At 39.7% G+C, this 18,865-nt stretch overlaps 1 protein-coding gene across 3 annotated transcripts in view; it reads right to left on the reverse strand.

Annotated features, from left to right (window-relative positions):
- Nucleotides 1-18,865, reverse strand: part of NME8 (NME/NM23 family member 8) — a 43,772-nt gene that overhangs the window by 5,497 nt on the left and 19,410 nt on the right. For all 3 annotated transcript variants that reach the window (XM_029956685.1, XM_029956700.1, XM_029956692.1), the window contains 8 exons: nucleotides 17,652-17,725; nucleotides 16,152-16,244; nucleotides 14,861-15,048; nucleotides 7,240-7,406; nucleotides 6,444-6,588; nucleotides 5,456-5,563; nucleotides 3,086-3,237; nucleotides 723-867 (listed from right to left, as the gene is read on the reverse strand). In XM_029956685.1, the coding sequence (XP_029812545.1) occupies nucleotides 723-867; nucleotides 3,086-3,237; nucleotides 5,456-5,563; nucleotides 6,444-6,588; nucleotides 7,240-7,406; nucleotides 14,861-15,048; nucleotides 16,152-16,244; nucleotides 17,652-17,725 (1,072 nt within the window). The remainder of the gene's footprint in view (nucleotides 1-722; nucleotides 868-3,085; nucleotides 3,238-5,455; nucleotides 5,564-6,443; nucleotides 6,589-7,239; nucleotides 7,407-14,860; nucleotides 15,049-16,151; nucleotides 16,245-17,651; nucleotides 17,726-18,865) is intronic.

Below are 18,865 nucleotides of genomic sequence, written 5' to 3' on the forward strand. Positions count from 1 at the left end.
AGGCACGTGAGTGGGGGAAGGGGCAGACAGAGAGGAGACAGAGAATCCCAAGCAGGCTCCACACTGTCAGCATGGAGCCCAATAAAGGGCTTGATCTCATGAACCATGAGATTATGACCTGAGCCAAAATCAAGAGTCAGATGTTTAACCAACTGAGCCACCCAGGCACCTCTTGTACTTTCTTTTTTTTTTTTTTTTTTTTTTTTTCCATTTCTCCCTCTTCCAGTAGGTTTTTGTGCTGAATGAGCGCTATAGTTTAATTCTAGAGCTATACAGGGGGCACCATTCCAAGTATTTCCAACATACTAATTATATAACCCTCACAACAAACCTATGAGATAGATAAAATTATTATCCCCATTTTACAGATAAGGCAACTGAGGCACAGATTAAATATGTTGGCAAAGCAAAGACTGAAACCAGATCACCTCTCTATATAATGTTGAAGACCTAAGGAAAGAGTGGAGAATGGAAGGAAGGAAGGAAGGAAGAAGGAATGAAAGAGGAAGAAAAGATGGGTAGAGAGAAGGGGGAAGGGAAGGAAGGAGAGAGAGAATAAGATAGGGAATGAAACAGAGAAGAAATGAACCTCAAATATTAACAGGGTGCCTTTGAATGAATGAAATTACATAGGATATTTGCATTACATTTTGTACTTTTTGGTTTCTATAATAAATATCTACTACTTTTATAAAGCAAAGGACTATATGTCAGAAACTTACTCTGATAACATTTCCAACACATCTTTATAAAAGTCTTTATTTTTTATTTTTGAATAAATTTTTTCTGCTTCTTCTTCATTCAGTAATATTTCCTTCATCTGTGTTATTTCAAATCCAGCCTCTTTAATATATTTCAAGATCTCCTCTAGGGAAAACAGATATTTGGTAATCTTGTAGAATGCCTCGACTTTTGTTCCATATTCAAGTAGACTGAAATAACTAAGGGAAGTAATCGCTCTACTTGCATATTGTGGCTTAAAAAGCAAAAACAATGCAAAACAAAATTGAACTGCAAAGCACCACGTTAACACACTAATGCAGATGTTCAGTCTCCGAGATGCACCTTTCCAGAATGCATGGAAAACATCTCATAGACTAGAAGGAGGGTAAGGGTGTGCCTCTGTGCTGAAAGTGAATATTTTCAAGTCCATGCTACAAATGTCAAGGAACTCCTTGCTAGATATGGATTGAACCGGGGAGCTGATTTGAACTCTTTTCCCTGAAGTAGCAAGGCACCATTGAGGGAACTGAATAAATCTTGTCAAAATCTCACCAGCTGCCTAAACTTTAAGGGCTACATTCAGTAAGCCAACTGAGGGATTGGGAGTTTCCTGGTAAAACAGGCTTTTCGTTGGTCCAGATCAAATGTCCTTAGAAGTGCTGAGCTGTTCTTTAAGGGCATAACCAATAGAAAGGCTGAAGAAGGCTGGACTTTTCCTATAAAGGGTGTCGCTGGGATCTGCCCTAGGGGAAGCGCTGTGGGAATGAATGTGAATGGAACACTAAACATCTAGATACTGTCTGCTCGGGGACTGGCCTGGAAACACAGCTCGTAAATGTGGTCATTCTTATAAAGGGTAATGTACAAGGCTCCTGGAAGCACAGGCAAGTAAACCATTAACTCTCTCTGGAAAGGTCAGAGTTGACTTCCAGAAAGGCTGACCTTTGTGTTAAATACAGAAACAGTAAGATCTGATCACCAAGCAGATACGTAGAGGAAGAATATTGTAGGCACAGTGCAGAATTTCTAAAAAATAATGGTAATAAAAACACTGTGCATTAAAATCTATGGAAACGGTGCCTGGGTGGCTCAGTTAAGCCTCCGACTTCAGTTCAGGTCATGATCTCACTGCTCATGAGTTCAAGACCCATGTCGGGCTCTATGCCAACAAATCAGAGCCTGGAGCCTGCTTCAGATTCTGTCTCCTTCACTCTCTGCCCCTCCCTGGCTCATGCTTTCTCTCTTTCTCTTTTTCTCTCAAAAATAAACATTAAAAAAAATTTTAATAAAATAAAATCTATGGGATAATCAGAAGAAATTAAAGCCACAATCAAGGAAAATATATAACTTCAAAATTTTATATTGACAAAAATAAGAGAATAAAAATAAATGAATTAAAGGTCCAATTTAAAATGCTAGAAGAACATTTTTAAAAACTACTAGAGAATCAAAGGAAGGTGAAAACTAAAACAAAAAAAAAAAAACCCACAGAAAGTACTGAGCTAAAAAAAAGAAGAGCTAACTACTAAATAAATCAAGTTCTGTTTGTTTGAAAGACAACAAACTAGGAAATGACAGGGTAGAAATAACCATTGTAATCGGGGAAATTAAACATAATAAGAAGAGACTGTAAACTCTATATAGATGAAATGGATAATTTCCTAGGAAAACACAACTTAGCAAAATTAAGTCTAAGCAACTATAGTGGAGGTAGAAAGTTTAAATAGGTCAAGTTCTATAGAAGAAACAGAGAAATTGGTCAAAGAATTATCCCACAAAAAGAGTAACAGGTCCAGAAGTTTTCATGGGAAAACTCTACCAAATCTTCAAATAGCAATCCCACTCCTGCTTAAACTCCTCCAGAGTGCCCAACACAAAGCCATTCAATTTTTTATGTAGTATTACATTGTTGTTTAACCTTGCACACACAAAAAAATTGAAAAGGACAGACCAATTTCATTGTCAGTCTCAATGCGAAAAATCCCAAATAAAATATATGCAAATAGAATCCAAAATCACATTTAAAAATACCTCATGACTAATTGTAATTTATACAGGAATGGAAGAATGGCTTGATATTAGAAATATCATTAACATGATCTTTCATACTATATATATCTATGGAGAAAAACATGGTCATCTCCATCAACTCTAAAAGGATTTCAACAAAGTTTCATATCATTTTCATCTGATCATGAGAGAGACAGAGAGATGGAAGAGGGAGGGAGAGAGGAATAGCAAATATCATAAAAGTTAATTATTAAATCTAGATCGAGGGCTATGGATGTTCATTGCATAGTTTGAAATTTTTCACAAGATTTGAAGGGAATGTATACATTGACTTTTATTTCTAAGTATTTACCTCTTTGTTCCTGTGTTACATGAGGTTTAATCAGTGCTAAAGTCTGTTGAGGAGGAAAGAAATATTGGATTTCCTTTTCAGCGGTTTCTAACGAATCACTTCCATACAACTGGTTGATAGGCAAACCTTCCACTGCAAATTGTGCACATAAGCTTTGAAAATGAAGTCAAGAACTATTAGAGCAGCACATAACACACTATAAGCTAACACACCAGCACACTATTTATATGAATTATTCAAAAGTTATCAAGTGATGAGCAACTCATTCCTGATCTAGGCATTAGGCAAAAGGCAATAAGGATAGAGTGGCTTGGAACATACTGCTTCCTTATAAGGAGGCAACAGTCATCAGGAAAAAAGAACATGAACATCTAAATAACCATGATGTGAATATTGACAGCTAACTCTGAAAGAACGCATGGATGCCTGGGTGCAGTGAAAATGCACGACTTGCTAGCTATGTGTTATTGGGCAATGACTTAACCTCCCTGTGCTTGAGCGGTCTCAAATACAAATAATAAAACTGTTTTGGAAGGAGATTTTGAGGATGTAATCAGATGACACATTTGAAACATGTAGTGCCTATTAAGCTCTCCATATTCATTTCCTTTCTTTCATCACTAAATATTATGAAGCTCTAGAGATAGCATTTGACTCTAAAACAAGGGTCCCAAATCACAAACACTGAATCCAAAAGATACCACAATGGAACCATCCAGCAGAGCAAGTACAGTAATAAATGAGGAGCATACAGGATGGGTTCACGAAAGAGGCAGGAGTAAGGTTGATGGTCCTGGCCATGTTTGGTTAGGCAGTTTATTTCCTCTACGATAGAGGAGTGCCTACACCTCCTCAATCACTTGTTGCTCCTTGATGTTTTTTTCAGCTGCCCTTTTTACTATCTCTTTATCTATGTATATTTCAGTGGCCATACTCACTGCTTATTTAATTTTCTGTCCTTTATGCACAGTCCTGAATTTCCAACCCACAAAATCCAGACATAGTGAATAATGTCCTTTCTTGTTAATAACCTGACTTTATTGGCCATTTGGCATTTGGTCCTCAGAGCCTCTTCCTGCCTCTCTGCTTTTACTGATGCATTCAGAGTTCCTTTTTGCCCTATCCAACTTGAACTTCCCACTTGACCCTTGGCAGTTCTCACACTTCTGATTTGAAGATATTTGCAACCCAAGACCCTTGGAGCTTGTGATTGCCAGGGGTGGGGATTTGCACAATGAATGTACAAGGCATCACCTAAGGTACCACCAGCACTTACTCTGTCCAATGCAGAGAACACCAACTGGCCCCTTCGTGGTGCCGTTAGATGTGATTACTGAGAACAGTATGTGTGAGGGGAGGGTTAGGACAGAGGGAGTAGGTGATGAGCATGAGGAGTTGCTGTGTTTCTCGTTTATGCAAGTGACCATATTTCAGATTAAGCAGTGAAGTGCAGAATCTGATACTCAAGTAAACAGGCAAGGGCAGAGCTCTGGTGAGTTATTCCAAGAGCAACCTGAAAGAACTGGGCAGAGCCAAGGAAACTGGGAAAGGGGGAACCAATAAAAAAATAACAGTCAAGATTAGCTGTGAACTTGTAGCAACCTAGGGGTCATACGGGCTTTGGTTGGAATCCTCACTATAATACTGGGGGAGGGAGGGGCAGTTACTGAGTGCCTTCACCTGGAGAATGTGTCTCTATGCTGGTGCACTACTTCCACACTTGAAACCATAATTTCTAGAACAGTATGGCTACACAGGTAGGCCTTGTGTTGATAGGAATTCCTGTCTCAGACACCATGCCTTGCCTTCTATGCTACGTCTCATTAAGAGATTCTATGACATTCTGCTCATACCACTTACAGACTGTCTAACCCTATTATCCTTTATGGTAATTGTAGGGCTAAATAAGGAGTAAAATGTGTCCAGGCAGAGCGAGTCAGATTCTGGATATCCTACCCACAAGAAAACATTTCAGCATTTACATGTGATGCTTCACTAGTACTGTTATTTATTATACCAACATGTCTAACAAGTTGTCTGTATCTGACAGAGCATCTCTGTTCTTGCTCACTCAAAGAGTGGACCTTTCTTCTCCTGAATTGATGCCTACCAAGTCCAAGAGATGGCCTTTTGGTGGGGTATCCATCACTTACTTCCCATCCCCATGCAAAGCACCCCACAATCTTCGTCTGCAAAGTCTTGGCATTATTCAGGCTGCCATTGGGCTGGGCTTCCAGTCATAAGCAGGACAAGTAGTTTTTCAGGGAGCCTCTCTTGGACTCGAGCTGCATGCAGCCTTGTACCCATGTCCGAAACGAAATTAAAGTGCCTCCCATGAAAAAGGTTTGGCACCCATGGTGTGAATCCTACCTCTCTGGAAAATATTCCTTGGCATTTTCAACAGTGCTGGGTCCAATTAACTCTTTCCAGTATTGTAAACAATTGTTTCTTGATAAAACAAGGGCTAGAGATGGACCGCTGTTAGAAGAAAAAAAACAACATATAAAGTATGGCTCCATAGCTAAATATGTATAGACAATACAAGTCTTTTACCAAGATTCTAAGATTAATTTCCATTGGTGTACTCCCAAGAGCATACTGAGCACCTTATAAAAGTATGGAAGCAGACTGAGGAAGGGGAGACAAGGACCTTGGTTCTGATAGGTTGGTTCCTATATACTATCCCCATATTCCTGCTGATTCATATACCCATGCTGGACTTCTGTCCCAGCTGCTGTTTCACTTACCCTTCTAGAAACCTGACAGATTTCTAGCACCGTATTCTCCTTGGACTAGTGATCTTTAGGATTGCCAAAACCCTTGAGAGTCAGTACATTCTCTACTTGGACTGTTATCACCCACCTTGGATTTCTGGCATTTGACTCAGTGAATGAAGTCCAGTGGCCACCTGGGCCTCTCCATGGCTCCAGTAGCACACCAGCAGGACAAGAGCAGATGGGACAGTTGAGCAGAGACATGAGGTGGGGGTGAGACTGCAAAGAAGCAGACTCAGCACATGTTTACAGAACTGAGAGGTGTGGCACCTTTGACCCGAGCAGGGTCAGAAGATTTAAATGATTCAAAACTCAATCAAATAAACCACAAGAGACTCTTAATTATAGAGAAAAAACTGAAGGTTGATGGAGGGACATGGGTGGGACATGGGTAGGGAATGGGATAGATGGGTGATGGGTACTAAGGAGGGCACTTGTGATGAACATTGGGTGTTGTATGTAAGTGATGAATCACTGAATTCTGCTCTGAAACCAATATTGCACTGTACGTCAACTAACTAGAATTTAAATACATGAATAAGACTAAATCAGAATATGCCTTCGAAACCTGAGACCTACTTTACCTGGTCATTTTTTCGATAAGATTTTCAAAATAATCTTCATTTTCATATTCCTTGCACAGTGTTTGTGCTTCCTCTTCTGACAATATGATTGATCTTTGCATCAGTATTTTAAAGCCTTCATCATTAATGATGTTTAAAACATCCTCTAAGTAAAAAGTCACATGATAAGTGTTAAACTCACAGGTTACTGGCTATCCATACCAAACAGAATGTATTATGATGGAAGCATTTAATACATCTCATCCTCATATGAAATTTAGAAGTTGGCAAAGATAGGGGCACCCTGGTGGCTCAATTGGTTGTGTGTTTGACTTCAACTCAGGTCATGATCTTGCAATTTGTGGGTTCCAGCCCCCGATCAGGCTCCGTGCTGACAGCTCAGAGCCTGGAGCCTGCTTCAGATTCTGGGTCTCCCTCCTTTGTCCCTACCATGTTTCCTCCTGCCCCTTCCCTTTCCTCCCTCCCCCTCCTCTTCCACTTCCCTCCTCCCCAACCCCCCCACTCCCCCTCCAGCTGATACACTCTCACTCGCTCTCAAAAATAAACATTAAAAAAAATTTTTTAAGGATGAATCCTTAGAGGAGACTGAAATAATTTGTAAGATTTTTGCATTACTGAATTCAAAAAGGAAACTTTTCTCATATTAGGGTACCTGGTGCCGACAGTTTAAAAAGTGACAGCAAATCCTCAAACAATTCATATAGGATGGCTTCTTTTCATGGCTTCTTTAATGTTAAATTTTAAAATAATTTCTTTTGATGCAATTATACAAGGGCTTATTTAACTTATTTCTTACCTTTCTTTTCTTGCAAGAGACCTGGTCGAAGTAATGCTAGGATCTTTTCTAATTTCATATTTTTTAAATCAGGGAAGAACATATCAATAAACTTATTAACATTTTCCATATTCTCTTCAACATCACAAAGCTGAGACATATGATGTGTTTCCAGATATCCTTGTAAACTTTGGAAATCCAAAATATAATTTAAGATTATTATAAACTGAAGTCTAATAACCATGCCAGAAAATTTAAACTGGTAATAAGTTCACAAATACTTTAATGGTTTAATAAAACAAATAAAAATTAAATCTCATGTAAAGTTGTATCTTTCTAGCAAATCAAAAAAAAATGCATTTAGTTCAACTTTTTGTTGAACCAATCCAAAACCCAATCACATGAAATCATGTACGTTCGACACATGGGAGGATAAAGAAGCTCAACATAAAATAGGGTTTTAAATGTTCTTCTTTCCTTCATGTTAAGCTTTCTAGGTAGTTTCTACTTTTCCTTTTAAGACTATCTTAAAGTCAGGGTCATTTAGGGGAACATGGTGTGTTTTCAGATACATAAGACATTCTGGTCATCTTTTTATTGTTTATTTTCAATTTTATTGGATTATAACCAGCAAATCCATGTGGTGAAATCTTAATGTTTTAAAAAAAAAGTATTAAGGCTTTCTTTGTAAACAAAGAAAATGTACTTGTGGGATTTAAGGCTATGTATATTTGTATAGTGTATGTAATTCTATTGGGGCACTTTTTGATAACTATATCTTCAGAAATATTTTCACATCATGTCCTTCTTTATTAAGTTTACGACTTGTAATGTTCAATTCTAATACTTTATTTTGTTTGGCCATCCCTTTAATTTTATTTTTCTTTGTTTCTTTTAAATTTTTTAAAAATGTTTATTTATTTTTTAGAGAGAGAAAGAAAGAAAAAGCATAAGCAGGAGAAGGGCAGAGAGAGAGGGAGACCAAACAATGTGAAGCAGACTCCAGGCTCTGAGCTGTCAGCACAGAGCCTGATGCAGGACTTGAACTCATGAATTGTGAGATCATGACCTGAGCTGAAGTTGGATGCTTAACCACTGAGTTGCCCTGGCACCCCTGTGTGTTTCTTTTGAACAGAATATAGCTGAGTATAGTTTTTAAAACTTTTTATTTTGATAAAACTTAAATTGACAGAAAAGTTGCAAGAGTGTGATAATGAATTCTAGATTCACCCACTGTTAGCATTTTGCCACATTTGTTCTCTATCCCGCTTGTACCCCTCCCCTGTCCCGTGTGTGTGTGTGTGTGTGTGTGTGTGTGTGTGTGTGCATGTTGACTGAACCATTTAAAAGCAGATATTTTAACCATTCCCCCTCCTAAATACTTCAGGAAAGTTTACTTGATATAAAACTATTATCTTATAAACAGTTCATATTCAAATTTCACCAAATAATACTGTCCCATCAATAGTAATTTTTCCTAATCCTGGACCATACATTCCATGTAATTGTCCTATTTCTCTGGTTTCCTTCAATCTCTAACAATGCTTCAGCCTTCCTGTCTTTCATATTGATACTTTGAAGAGTCCGGGCCAGTTGTTTTGTAGACTAATCCACATTTGGGATGGTTTCAAACTACTGGATGGTAGTAGTTTCCTATTACTTTCTCTTTTTTAAAAAAATTTTTATGTCTTTATTTTTTATTTTGAGAGACAGAGACAGAGAATGAGTGGGGGAGGGGCAGAGAGGGAGACACAGATTCTGAAGCAGGCTCCAGGCTCTGAACTGTCAGCACAGAGCCCAATGCGCAGCTCGAACCCACGAACTGTGAGATCACTACCTGAGCCGAAGCCAGACACTTAACCGACTGAGCCACCCAGGCATCCCTTTCCTATTACTTTCAGGATATGAATCTGTGTCCTTGTCACAATATGACACACACAGTGTAAGTGTTTTCCATTGTTGGTGATATTAATGTAGTTAAGGTGATAACTCCCTGTTTTCCCCACTGAAAAGCTATAATTTTCACTTTGCAAAAAATGGGAAATCTGTGCAGACACAATTTGAAACTGTATATACTTTTCATGCAGTGGTTTTAGCACCCATTGATGATTCTTCTCTGCATCAGTTACTATAATGGTTTTTAATTTTGTTTTCAACTTTAATCTTGTAATCTCTGTATTTAACAGAATAATTAACCTTTTCATACTTAGTATAATAGCCATATACTTAACTATATTCCTTCCATCTTACTTTATATATACTAATTTATTTTAAATTGTTCTTTTTTCTTTCCCCCCATCTGCTGGTCTGAGCAAGTTGCTATCCATTCACTGGTTTATGGAGGTCCCATTATACTTACCGCTGCGCTGATGTTCCCCATCTTTTACCTGCTTCTGTAACCAAAAGCATATGTTTGAATATGTCCTGCATCCTGGCACACACTATTTTCAGCTCTAACACTCCATCCATCCCCACTTCTGCAAACTCAAAAAAGATCCTTAAAATACTGTGTTACTTCTTCATCTCATCTTTCTCCTCTCTGAGAACTGGTTCCCTTTCCTTTTGTTCCTCATATTGAAGTATGTCTTTTCATTTTTTGTTTCGTCACGTCTTCCCTCAAATATTTTCCAGGAGATATATTCCTAATCATGTCCCTGAACTTCTTCCTTTGCTCCACCAGGTAAAGGATATCCTGGCTTCATTAAGATGGGGGGAGTGTGGGGGAATCTGTTTCTCTCAGGAGTCTGATGACAAGTCCCATGCCAGTCAGAGATTTGTCCCTTGTCACTTATTCTCAGTTGTTGCCAAACATGCGGTTGATGGAAAGGATAACCTAGAGTGCAAGTCACTGGGAGATGCACTGTCTCTAAGAAATTTTAAACTATTTTTTAATTTAAAAAAATTCTTTAATGTTTATTTTTGAGAGAGAGAGAGAGAGAGAGAAAGTCGGGGAGGGGCAGAGAGAGAGGGAGACATAGAATCCAAAGCAAGCTCCAGGCTTTGAGCTGTCAGCAAAGGGCTCAATGCAGGGCTCGAACTCAGAAACTGAGATCATGACCTGAGCCAAAGTCGGATGCTTACCTGACTGACCCTCTCAGGTGCCCCTTAACCCAATTTTTAAACTAAAGATTGGGCTGCTTCTAAGCATCACCATGCACCAACAATTCTAAATAATTTTAGTGGTATATTACTCCTCCTCCTCGAAAAAAAGTATTTTCTCTACATTCAAAATAATTCCTGTGGTTAGTGTTAAATTTTCATAATATATGTGTGGGCCTCAAGCTGCCATTTTTATTACTTACGTTTAATAAACAGCGTGCTCTAGCTTGTGTTCTGCAGGTAAGAATCAATTCTAAAATAATAGAGCTATTGGCAGATTGCAATTTCTGGAATTTATCAGACAACAAGAATTTAATGTATCTCTATTAACATCCAGTGAAGATCAATTTTGAGAATGTTACTAGTAAATCTTCAAAACTTAAGGCTTGCAAACAAAAATTGCACTTTATTTCTGTGATAGACTAATATATAATTATGCATGAATTTCCATTATAAGAAAACACATTAGCATAATTAAACAGTATTAACCTATTGCTTGTTGGTAATACCAATAATTTTGGTATTATAATATTTTTTACTTTTTGCTTGTATGTTTATATATACACAAAGTTTTATAAAGGACAATTTTCACTTTTTATGGCTTTTTTCCGGCCATTATTATTTGTCTTGCTCAATAGCTAGTACTAAAAGTAACATCGTCATGGAGCACCGGGGTGGCTCAGACAGCTGAGTGCCAGACTCTCGATTTCCACTCAGGTCATAATTTCATGGTGAGACTGAGCCTTGTGTCATGAAGTCTGTTGGAGACACTCTCTCCCTCTCCCTCTGCCCCTCCCCGACTCACACTCTCTCCCTCTCAGAAAAATGTTTAAAAAACTTTTTAAATAAAAGTAATATTGTCATATAGAGGAGAGGGGTGTTAAGAAGATGATCTGTGTGGGGTTTGGGAATCCTAAGCACACCACTGCCTGTTCTTTCTCTCCGGAAATGGTGTACAGTGTTTTTTTCCCCCAGGATATTCCCGTATCTCTGTTTTTCTGCATCGGTCAAGGCTGGGCCACCGTAAGCCCTTTCAATGGACAGATGCATGTTTTTCTTCATTTCAGGGAATTTTTTACCTTTTATTCATTGAGTTATAGCTTGTTCATCTGTTCTTTCTTTTCTGTATGGAATTCCCCTTATTAGCACATTGATCTTTCTAGTACATTCTCCACATTGTTTCTGGTTTGCTCTCATGTCTGCCTCTTTTTTTCTGTACTTTGAGCTACTTCTTGCATCTGGTTTTACAAGACATTAAATTAAGTCTCAAGTGACTATCAGATGAATTTAGAGTTCAAATCACAATTTATTTTATAGTTCAAATGTGAAAATCTCTTCGATATCAAGCATTACTATGATTATAATTCCTATCAGTATTATTTTATTTGAGTTTTCTATCCTTTGTTGTTCTTTCTACTGGCCTTGTGTTTTGGTTTTTGTGTTGATCCTTTGGCTGCTAGGTTCCCCTTGGTGGAGAGTCATTGTTCTTGGTTTGCTGGGGCTTACACCTGGTTTGGGGTGTTAGGTATTGGAAACCCTATGGCTGAAAGGCCAAAACGGCCTCTAGGCTCCAAGCAAGCCGGCTGTTATTTCTCTGGTAAGAGCCGTTAAGGAGCTGGTCCTCAAAGGCAGGGCATTTCAGTAATTCCACTCAGCTCCATGTCGGGCTTTCACAGGGTCAGAAAGGCCCAGTGAAGTTCAGTGTCATCCTGGCCCTGGGGAGTCACAGTCCTGTTGGTTCTTTCCAAGGCTGGTAGTTTTCTCCAGATCCTTGTTCCCTGTAACTGAGCTTGGGCACTCACCACACCCTCAGTGGAAAAAGTACCACCTCGCCTTCCCCTTCTCTTTAGTTCTGTACACAGAGCTCCAGGCCTCACCTCTGGCCAGATACTTATTGGTCCAGGTTCCCTTTAAGTCTAGAGAGGCAAGAAAGGTCTGGAGATGGGAGAAGACAGTAGAGGTATAGCATTTAGACTGCTCTGATCCCAGAAATACTTTTAAAGATTATTTTAGAAAGTGTACCTGTTATCATTAATTTAAATGAGAGTTTTAAAAAAAGATTTTGTTCTCTACAAGCTATGACATTGACATTGTAAAGGAGATAAGTAGGTTACTAAGAATACAATAGACATTTGTGTGGACAGAGAAATGCAATATATTATAGGAGGTAGGAACTATCATCTTTACTCAGTCACAGGATTTAGAACAAAAGGGACCTTAGAGATCATTAAATTCCCCCCATCTCTGTGTCCCCAGGACTTGGCACTTAGTAGGATTTTAATAAATACTACATAAAAGAAGGATGCATAACAGAATAAATCAAGGAAGGAAGGAAGGAACGAACGAAGGAAGGGATGAATGAATTAGTGAAGATGGTCAAGAACTACTTATAGGAGTCTGGACAATGTACCTAATAGAACCAAGCCTTCCTCTTCTGTAGAATGACCAGAAAGCAGAACTCTAATCTTTGAGTTCTTAATCTACAGGCTGGCTCAGGAGACAGACATGTAAACAGATAATATACACACCATAATCAAAGGTCATCATGAACACATTTGGAATCTGGATTAAAACCATGGCTGCCTGAACCCCTTTTTCCTGATTCCTATTCCTGCCTCCCAGCCTGCCATGGGATCCAGTGGGCTACTGAGGACATGAGCAAAGTTTTCCAAAACCATGTGGGCTCATACTTGAGTTTTTCTCCATGGGGACAAATACTCAAAGATGGGGAGCTCTGCTCATGTTCACAGAAAGAGCCATCGACCACTCCCAGTATAATTGTCCTGCTTTTAATTTCCTTTCTTCCTGCTCCCCCTGCCTCACCAACATCCACAGAGTGAAGTGGAAAGGCTGTGAGGGAAAAGTATCCATAAAGAAAAACAGTGAACAAATGTGTACATCTTTCATCAGAGTTTTTGTCCTTTATCCTTTAGGTTTTGGATTTACTTAAGAGATGACAGTAATAGGGCAGCTAGGTGTGACAGTAGCAGGGTGCCTGGATGGCTCAGCTGGTTAAGTATCCAACTTCAGCTCAAGTCATGACATCACAATTCATGAGTTTGGATCCTGAATCGGGCTCCATACTAAGAGCTCAGAGTCTGGAGCCTGCTCTGGATTCTGTGCCTCCCTCTCCCTCTGCCCCTCCCTTGCTTGTGCTCGCTTTCTCTCTCAAAAAATAAATAAACATTTAAAAAAAAAGATGACAGCACCTGCTACACTTTGCCTGTAAAACAAGAGCTGGGGAAACAGGCTCCCAGACAAACTTGTTCCCCACAGCTCGTTGCTGTCTGCTGGTGGCCACTGCTCAGGATAAGGACAGGCCGTAGGCAAATGGAGTCTCTATGTTCAGGAAAGAAACACTGCAGACTTTGCCAAAGCCAGATTACCACATCTCACTCCATCACCTGCCCCCCTCCCCCTGCCAATTGCCTATGTGGTTCATCTTATTACTGAACAGTTATGTTGAACAGTTGGAGACAACTGCTTCCCAAAGTCAGGTGTGACGCAGACTTCCCAGAACAGTGGCACCCTTGGAATAGTGACTTCTCTTATGCCAGGTGTGTTAATGAGGGTTTCATTGAACACGTTTTTAATAGCTCAGAAGCCCTGGGGTCTTTTTTAGTGCAACTCTCCCCATCAAACCTTCCCTCTGACCACTGACCATCATTCCCCCTTAAAACTATGAAAGTAAGCACTACTGTTTCCAAAGCTCTTGGTCAGCAGCCAACTTACCTATATGTCCTTCTATCCCACTTAAAACTTGCAACGAATGACATTAGTTCCTGCACCTTAAAAAGCATGACATCAGTAGGAACCAGCAGATGTGGCTACTAAAGAAAAGCCACTACACACGCTAATAAGACAACAAGGAAAGTTATGGAGATTCCCGGCCAGAAAGTGCAATGGGGAGGCTCTGTCCAGCAAGAAGAGCCACATGATGAAATCTCAAGTCTCAGCTACTCTCAACACGTTCCTGCTCACTCACCTTGCCTTCAGACATAGTCCCAATGACTCTTGCGTTAAAGTGGACTTTCGGAGTCTTCGGGAGCACACACGGCAGTACATAAAACCAGCACCGTATGTATTACTCATATTCATTTTCAACTATTTAAAAACCCATTAGTTAAAATATACAACCATTCCATTCTTAGCAATGTTTAACCACCAACTGCCGAAAGTAAAAGGGGAGAAGACGTCTGATGTCTTTAGAACCCGGGGCAGGTGGGAGTGAATGTGGGGAGGCAGCAGAAAAGAGAGAACCAGGCAGCGATTACCCATGGTCCCAATCTACCCCTGGAGCCCCAGGCTGGGAAGCCACACTGGTGTGCCCAGCTTTAGAAGACAAACATAACTTCTATTCCTCTTGACATCAACTTTCAGGGAAATCCCAGCTTTGCCAAATACACAGTTTTTTAGATTGACTGGAAGAGATTCTTGTGATTCCAACATAAAAATGTGTGTTCTTAGATGTTGAGCTATTTGGACCCGACACTTCATTATGTACTAATACAACATAAATGGAAGTTTCCTGGACTCGAGTTACCTGTCCCACTTCTTATTCATCATTGTAGGTGTAGCAACCTGATTGTGATTATCCTCAGAGAATTTAATTTCAATCTCAGGATTGGGTTTAGTTTCTTCCCAGGCAGGCTGTTCTTCATTTCCTTGAGATACAACTAGAATATGGCTCAACTCATTTGTCATAAAAAGGACAAAATCTTCAAAGTCAGGCTACAAAATAAGGGGATAAACAGCTTACTTCGGGCTTCTGATATGGATAGAAGAATATGGCAGCCACTTCCCATCTCAAGCAACATCCTCCCCTTCATGATCACTGGATGAGGGAGTGCTATTTTGATAAGCCCCCTGCTGACCAACACATCTTTGGAGGACAGAAGTTCACAGCTAACAGGGATTGATCTTAAAGATGATCTAATAACCATTCTCAAACTTCAGGATGCTTCCAGATCATCTGATAGGTCTTGTTAAAACACAGATTTGTAAAGTCCAATCCCAGAGTTCATGACTCACTAGGTTTAGGATGGGGCTTTGGAACTCGACTTTCTCAGAAGTTCCCAGGTGACTGAGGCAGCCGATCCCATCTTTTCCCAGGGCCAAGAGAGATGGTGGGAGTGTCACACCCAAGTGACAAAGTGCTGCTCACTAGGAGCTTTCTCTGATGACAAAACTCGTTCTGAGCTCTCCAACATAGGTAGTCACATGCAGCTATTGATCCCTTAACATGTGGCTCTTACAACTGAGAATCTGAATTTTTTATTTGATTCTATTTTAATGACTTCAAATTCAAACAGCTACCATATTGGGCAGTACCTTTCTGGAAGCTAGGTCTTCTGACCCCCACACCACTGTACTTTCAAACACAGCACTGTTCTTTCTTAATACCCACCTCCTACCACCCAGATGAATGAGAAAATAGCTTGAGACATAGGCTTTCAGGTAATGAAAGGATTAAAGCTTCCCCATGAGGCTTAGGATGAGTCTTCAACCTGAGATACAAATCTATAGGAAAGGCCTGGATATTCACTTCCGGAGGCCGATGCAGGGAGTCTGAGAGGACACAAGTTAAACAGGTCTCTCCTCCATGAAAAGGCAATCGGGCCATCTGCTTTTGCTCACCTGCCACTATTTCTATGGGAGATTTTTCTATGACTGCCTTCTTTGATAGTACAATGATATGGACACCAACAGGGACAACCGAGGCGTATTTGGATGGTTAGACTTCTTCGTTTATTTTTCTAGAATGAGAATTCAAAACTTACAGGAATTCACTGTATTTGAAAACACAATGGCTTTTTTTTTTTTAATTTTCTTACCTGGTCTGCTATTTGATGATAGAAGTCCCTCACTTGCTGTTCACTGAGCACTCTGTTGTCCTCTGCTTGTATGACAAATCCTGCTTCAAGAATCTTCAAAAAGAGATGAAGGTCAGATGCGGATGTGTCATAGGACCATGTGTAAAAAAGCTAAGGACATTTGTTTCCTCTGCTTAACAAACCACCAGGGTTTGAATGCATTTTCAGCTAAAATACCTCAGCACAATCCATAAGCCACTAGGTTTGAAGAGGCTTAAAGATACATTAACAAAGAAGTCTCTTTTCATGCCTCCTGGTATTTAAGCTTAAACCAGAGACTCCACAGTATTTCTATTATTTAAGTGACTTTCTCCTGAATGTGAAAGAACTAACTAAATTCCAAGGGAAGATATTGTGCCTTCTGAATCATTCATAAAGACATAAATTTATAAACATTTTTAACCATCTATCTTCAAAATTGTTTTTTAATGTACTTTTTAAATGTTTTTTATTTATTTACGAGAGACAGAGAGAAACAGCACAAGCAGGGGAGGGTCAGAGAGAGAGAGAGGGAGACACAGAATCCAAAGCAGGCTCCAGACCCTGAGCTAGCTGTCAGCACAGAGCCCAATGTGGGGCTCAAACCCACAAACCGTGCAATCATGACCTGAGCCGAAGCCAGAAGCCAGATACTTACCTGAATGAGCCACCTAGGCACCCCAATCTTCAAAATTGTATTAACATTATTTTTAAAAGGTTTTCCTTTGTTGAGGTTGTAACTCAACTATATAATCTAGTATAGTATATAGCAAAAAAAAAAAAAACTGTCCAAATTATGGGGCAGGATAGAATTTAACATTTAGTCATGATTTGTCATTAAAAAAAACTTTTTAAAATGATAAATCCAGTTGGCATGCCACTCAAGAATAGTAAAATGCAACAAAGACAAGTTTTGAGACAAATCAGACAAATCTAACGAAGTACTAAGCAATGAGAATAAGGAGAATCTGGGTTCAAAGCAACTCAGGAATTACATTTAACAATACCAATTATTTAAGTTCTGTTTGCCCAAATGTCCATCAACTGATGAATGGATAAAGATGTGGTTTATATATACCATGGAATACTACTTGGCAATGAGAAAGAATGAAATCTTGCCATTTGCAGAAACATGGATGGAACTGGAGGGTATTATGCTAAGTGAAATAAGTCAGTCAGAGAAAGACAAATACCATATGTTTTTACTCATATGTGGATCTTGAGAAACTTCACAGAAAACCATGGGGGAGGGGGAGGGGAAAATAGTTTCAAACAGAGAGGGAGGGAGGCAAACCCTAAGAGACTTGAATACAGAGAACAAACTGAGGGTTGATGGGGGTGGGGGAGAAGGGAACGTGGGTGATGGGCACTAAGGAGGGCACTTGTTAGAATGAACACTGGGTGTTGTATGGAAACCAATTTGACAACAAATTATATTAAAAAGTAAAAATAAATAAAGTAAGGTTGGGAAATATCACTTACTTTTTCTTTAATTTCTAGAGATTTTCCAGCAATCACAGCATCAGGCTTGATAATAGCAATACTGTATGGTGGCTCTAGGAAGAAAAAATAGAAGAATTTCATTTTCTTGGCCCAAAGTCTAGATAATGAAGGATGTAGCAATTAGAAACGTAAACTATGGGGTACTTGGGTGCCTCAGTTGATTAAGCGTCTGACTTTGGCTCAGGTCATGATCTCATTGTTCATGGGTTTGAGCCTTGTGTCAGGCTCAGGGCTGTCAGCTCAAAGCCTGGAACCTGCTTTGGATTCTGTGTCTTCCTCTCTCTCTGCCCCTCCTCCACTTTCGCACACACTCTCTTTCTCTCTCTCTCTCTCAAAAATAAACATTAAAAAAAAAGAAATGTGAATGTGTGTCCATTGACAGCTTTGCTCTCATTACAGCTTTCCAACTACCAAAGAGTTTCTGCTTAAAATCAAAGTGCAGCTCCTATTTTTGCATGCAGGAGAAAGATTCACAAGAATTGGTGGTCCATAGGCAAAAAGAAAACAAAAAAAAAAGAGTTAGGTGGGCACTAGATATTTTAATAAAATTCCCATGGACTAAAATCCCACCCATGATCCATCCAGCTCAGTATCGCTGATGAGTGGAGCTTAAATGCAAGCAAAATTATACACTGATGGCTTTGACCATCTGGAGATTTACCCACATTATGTACACATTCTTATGATAAGCTTTTAATGCATGGTTGCTCACTGAGCACGCTGTTTGTCTCTGCTCCAAGGTATGAAAACACGCTCACATACCTACACAGACAATCAGGCATCAGATGGTTAACTGTAAAGTAAAGTGGTGTATGGGCCCATTGAGGAAAAAGTTATGTTCATGAGGACAACTAAGGATGAAATAAGAGGAAGTTGCTGTCTGGTTATTCACCAGGGACAGAAACCCCTAGTCCTGGGTAGCCTCAGAAAGGCTTCAGGCACAGAGACCAAAGGAAAGGCAAGGGGAGTGAAAGAGTTTGCTTTTTAATAGCAAGTCTAGGGGCACCTAGGTGGCTCAGTTGGTTGGGTGTCCGACCAGCTCAGGTCATGATCTCATGGTTTATGGGTTGGAGCCCCACATCAGGCTCTGTGCTGACAGCTCAGAGCCTGGAGCCTGCTTAGGATTCTGTGTCTCCCTCTCTCTCTGCCCCTCTCCCCACTCTCACTTTGTCTCTCTGTCTCAAAAATAAATA

The sequence above is a fragment of the Suricata suricatta genome, chromosome 2, assembly GCF_006229205.1.
Source record: "Suricata suricatta isolate VVHF042 chromosome 2, meerkat_22Aug2017_6uvM2_HiC, whole genome shotgun sequence".
Lineage (NCBI taxonomy): Eukaryota > Metazoa > Chordata > Mammalia > Carnivora > Herpestidae > Suricata > Suricata suricatta.